Source organism: Triticum urartu, chromosome 2, assembly GCF_003073215.2.
Source record: "Triticum urartu cultivar G1812 chromosome 2, Tu2.1, whole genome shotgun sequence".
Classification (NCBI taxonomy): Eukaryota; Viridiplantae; Streptophyta; class Magnoliopsida; order Poales; family Poaceae; genus Triticum; species Triticum urartu.
The window spans coordinates 634,378,115-634,381,992 of NC_053023.1; the positions used below are offsets into that span (position 1 = coordinate 634,378,115).

The 3,878-nt window shown below is 47.1% G+C and overlaps 1 protein-coding gene across 1 annotated transcript; it reads right to left on the reverse strand.

The window, feature by feature from the left end:
• Window positions 1–2,115: 2,115 nt before the first annotated feature.
• Window positions 2,116–3,540, reverse strand: LOC125539326 (heat stress transcription factor B-2a-like). Its single transcript, XM_048702757.1, has 2 exons — window positions 3,147–3,540; window positions 2,116–3,060 (listed from the first exon to the last, which is right to left on the reverse strand). Exons 1-2 carry the CDS (start codon window positions 3,357–3,359, stop codon window positions 2,365–2,367), a joined length of 909 nt encoding a protein of 302 aa, XP_048558714.1. The 5' UTR covers window positions 3,360–3,540; the 3' UTR covers window positions 2,116–2,364.
• Window positions 3,541–3,878: the final 338 nt, after the last annotated feature.

A 3,878-nucleotide genomic window follows, 5' to 3' on the forward strand; every position in this document is an offset into this window, starting at 1 on the left:
CACAGTTCGGGACCCCCTACCCGAGATCCGCCGGTTTTGACACCGACAACCCCCAAGGGTTGACAAAGTGTACGGGTTCGGTGACCGCCCCAAGGGTTGCCATTTATACGGGTTCGGTGGCCGTCCTCAAGGGTCCCTTAGTGGAATCACGGCATCTTGCATTGTGCGAGGGCGTGAGGAGATTACGGTGGCCCTAGTGGCTTCTTGGGGAGCATTGTGCCTCCACACCGCTCCAAACGGAGATTAGCATCCGCAAGGGTGTGAACTTCGGTATACATCGTCGTCTCCGCGTGCCTCGGTTATCTCTTACCCGAGCCCTTTACTTACGCACTTTACTTTGTGATAGCCATATTGTTTCTTGTCATATATCTTGCTATCACATAGTTGTTTATCTTACTTAGTATAAGTTGTTGGTGCACATAGGTGAGCCTAGTTATTGTAGATTTTGTGCTTGACAAATTAACCGCTAGGTTTATTCCGCATTTGTTCAAGCCTAAATCGTAATTATTTTAAATCGCCTATTCCCCCCCCCCCCCTCTAGGCGACATCCACGATCTTTCACACACTTTTCCCCAACATAATGATCGAAATTGGAGACAGACTGGTCAATTAGATGATTCTAGTTCATAGGGCTTGTACAGTGCTTCTTGTTTGACTTGTAGGGCCAACATCATAGATTTTGTTTCTCTATGAAATGCTTTGGCATGCAAAAAAACTTAAGAGGGAATTTTGCAAGCAATTTTGAAAGAACAAACTTAGCATCATTGAGCCTAACTTCACAATAATTTCCTTTCTATGAAACCCTAAAATATAAACAATATAACTTCACTGAGACAAAGGGGAAGGAAGACTTTGGCACCCTCAATAATTCAGTCGAAATTTTAATCTATACCTACTAGTGAGTTCCACGTGCTTTTCACGTGAGTTGTGAGATATTGTTATAACACAATGTTGACAAACAACTGACACGTACATATTACGTGCATGAAGTTCAAGATACAAATTTATTACTAATGATACCTAGATCTATTGAAAAGGGAAAACCTTAGCTGCATAGTGCTCCAATACGTATATATAACACATTATGGCCTCAATGGTTAAATTTCATGAATATGCAAAGATAGTGTTGCAACATTTGATTGAAATTCTTTGACAAGATATATGGCCTGTAAGAAATGGTTGATCAAACTCTTTAATCTTGAGTAAAAATTCACAAGTAATCTCATAAATGGATACACTTTTATTCAAGAGAAACTCTAATGAAGCATGAGCATGCATGGAAGATCTACACTAAATCATAAATGGATGCGCCTTTATTCAAGCAAGAAACTCTATTGGAGCAAGATCATGATTCTAGGATAAGTTTTTAATTATTAGAAACTTCTAAATAGTACACATGGCAGAATCCAATGCAATTGATAGGAAATCGAATGGTCAGTAACGTTTGGATTCGCCACGTCTTGACCATCAGTTTGCCCTGATGTTTCTAAAAATTAAACTGCAATCCAATTTTAAGTCGGATTTTTGGTTTTGCAAGAAACCTCCTAATATTTCTCATAATCAACCCGAAAACTAGTTTTAAGTCAGATTTTTCACTTTAGTAGGAAACCACTAATAATTGGGTTAATAAACCCACAGTACATATCAAATGCTTTTTAAAATATCCATATCTTTTAAACCTAGCTTCAAATTCAATATGTTATATATGAATTTTGATTAGGAAAATATGTAGAATCTAAATATGATGTTATTTTATTTGTTAATTATTTTTAAAATGCTACTTATGATGCAACCTTAATGAACAACGTGTGGTTCTTCTTCTTTCATACCGATCTGGATTGAAAATGAACACCTCGATAAAATCAGGTTTGGAGACGAAACAAACCATCGGCGAGAGTGTGAAGGGGGATAATTGACAACATAGATGTGATGCCATGTGTTGAAAGAAAGGACGTGTACCTATTAGGGTATTGAGTCATGATTATTGGGTTAGAAGAGTGTGATGTTTTTTTTCTCCTGCATCACATACACTCTTTTTGCTTGTTTCTATAGGGGTTCTATATATGGGTTTGTGCTACTTAAATATGACCTTGGCCTTTCTGAAAAAAAAAACTCTACAATAAACCATGGCATCCAATTCTTCTCATTTTCCCAACCCTAGGTCTAGATGGAAATCAAACAGGCCCTAACTACCGAACAATCTACCAGTTGTTCTACATGGTTTTGCTGATTCTACATTGTGCTACCAGCAATGCAATTCTTGTCACGTCAAGATACAAAGACGTCATAATGCGAGCTAGAGTGGTACACGATTTAGATCCTAGTGGCTTCCGCTACGATCACCCGAGGTGGATTTAGATCCTACTAGTGGTTTCCGCTACGATCACGCGAGCCCCCGTCGGGCCTCGCCGCCGCCGCCGCCCGCACGGACAGCGACAGCACATTCAGATCCGACCGCTCCGTCCTCATAGCCTTCCCTTGTTCTCGCCGGGCGGCGTGCCTCTCGTCGTCCTCGTCGTGTTCTTGCTCCTCCTCGTCGTCTTCGCCGTCCTCCTCTGCCCCATTTCCCTCATCCCCTCCCCCGTGCCCGTCCTCGCGCGACCTCTTGCTCCCTATCGCGACGCCGAACAGCATCGGCTTCGCGCCTGCGGCGCCGTGCCTCTCGTCCTCCTCCCCCACTTCCTCCCCGCCGTGGTCATACCGCCAGACGAGGTGCCGCACGCCGTCGCAGACGCGGCGCGCGCGCGCGAGCTCCCGCGCCAGCCTCGCGTTCTCGCGCCGCAGCCGCGCGTTCTCCTCCTCCAGCTCGGCCATCGCGCCGGTGGCCACCAGCGCCAGCCCGGGCGGCGGCGACGAAGAGACCGCGGCGTCCCCGCCGGAGCTGGTCGGCGTGGGCGAGATCGGAATCGCCGTCGCAATCGGCGTCGCCATCATGGCGGGCGCCGGCGCCCCGGCGCCAGATCCCTTCCGCCTCTGTATCGCGCTGAGCAGGCGCTTCTCCCCTTTCCTGAAGCACTCGTTGGCGAACTCCCACCTGTCAAGGCCTATCTTCCTGAATCCCTGCACAACAAACGCGGCAGCACCCTTGGTAATCTGGATCTACCGAACCAGCCGGAGAGAGGTGGGTGGGCGGAGACGGAACGCACGTAGGTGTTGAGCTGGCGGACGAAGGAGGCGAAGTTGCTGTGCTTGAAGTTCTTGGGGAGGAGGTCGCGCTCGAACTCGGCGCGGCGCCACACCACGAACGCCGTGCCGGACTCGTTCCAGGAGATGGTGTCGTCGGTCTCCGGGTCGTCCACCATCGCGTACGTCTTGGTGAGGAACGGCGGCGTCCCCGCCCCCAGCGCCGGCGACGCCATTGATGAGTTGGTTGAGGGCGACGGTGCTGGTGGTGCTCTGGCGAGAGGAGACGGGGAGATTTGGTTTGGTTGCGCAGGAAAGGAAGGAATGGTCTAGAAATGGGGATTTTGTGATGGGGGTAGGCTGGGGATGGGGCGAGAAGCATCCAGCGGGTTCTGGAAGGTTCCGATCCTTTCTAGTCGGCCACGTGGCGAGGTTTCTAGAAACGGCGCTGCTGGATCGGGGATTCAAGACGGGCTGAGCTGTAGCTTTGCGAAGGAGGACGGTTTGGGTAGCCAATATTTTGACTATTGCTTGAGGTTTTTTCTTTACGATGTTGTTTGAGTTTTAAGCAAGCCTACAAAGAAAATAATAAATGAAATTGTTTATATGACGCTCTCTCCGTTCACTATTATAAAATTAAAACGAATAAACAGACACACTAAAATGTGTATAAAACTGATTGGAAATAAGTAAAACATTTTATAATACTAAACGAAAAAGGGCAGTCCCGCCCCAGTTCTAAACTCACAGAGTAC

What these genes read in the sequence shown, in the direction of transcription:
- LOC125539326 (XM_048702757.1), bottom strand. Translation starts at nt 3,359, where the DNA reads ATGGCGTCGCCGGCGCTGGGGGCGGGGACGCCGCCGTTCCTCACCAAG. An exon ending in TCCGCCAGCTCAACACCTAC is followed by an intron (nt 3,061 to 3,146) that starts GTGCGTTCCGTC and finishes TTTGTTGTGCAG; the next exon opens with GGATTCAGGAAGATAGGCCT.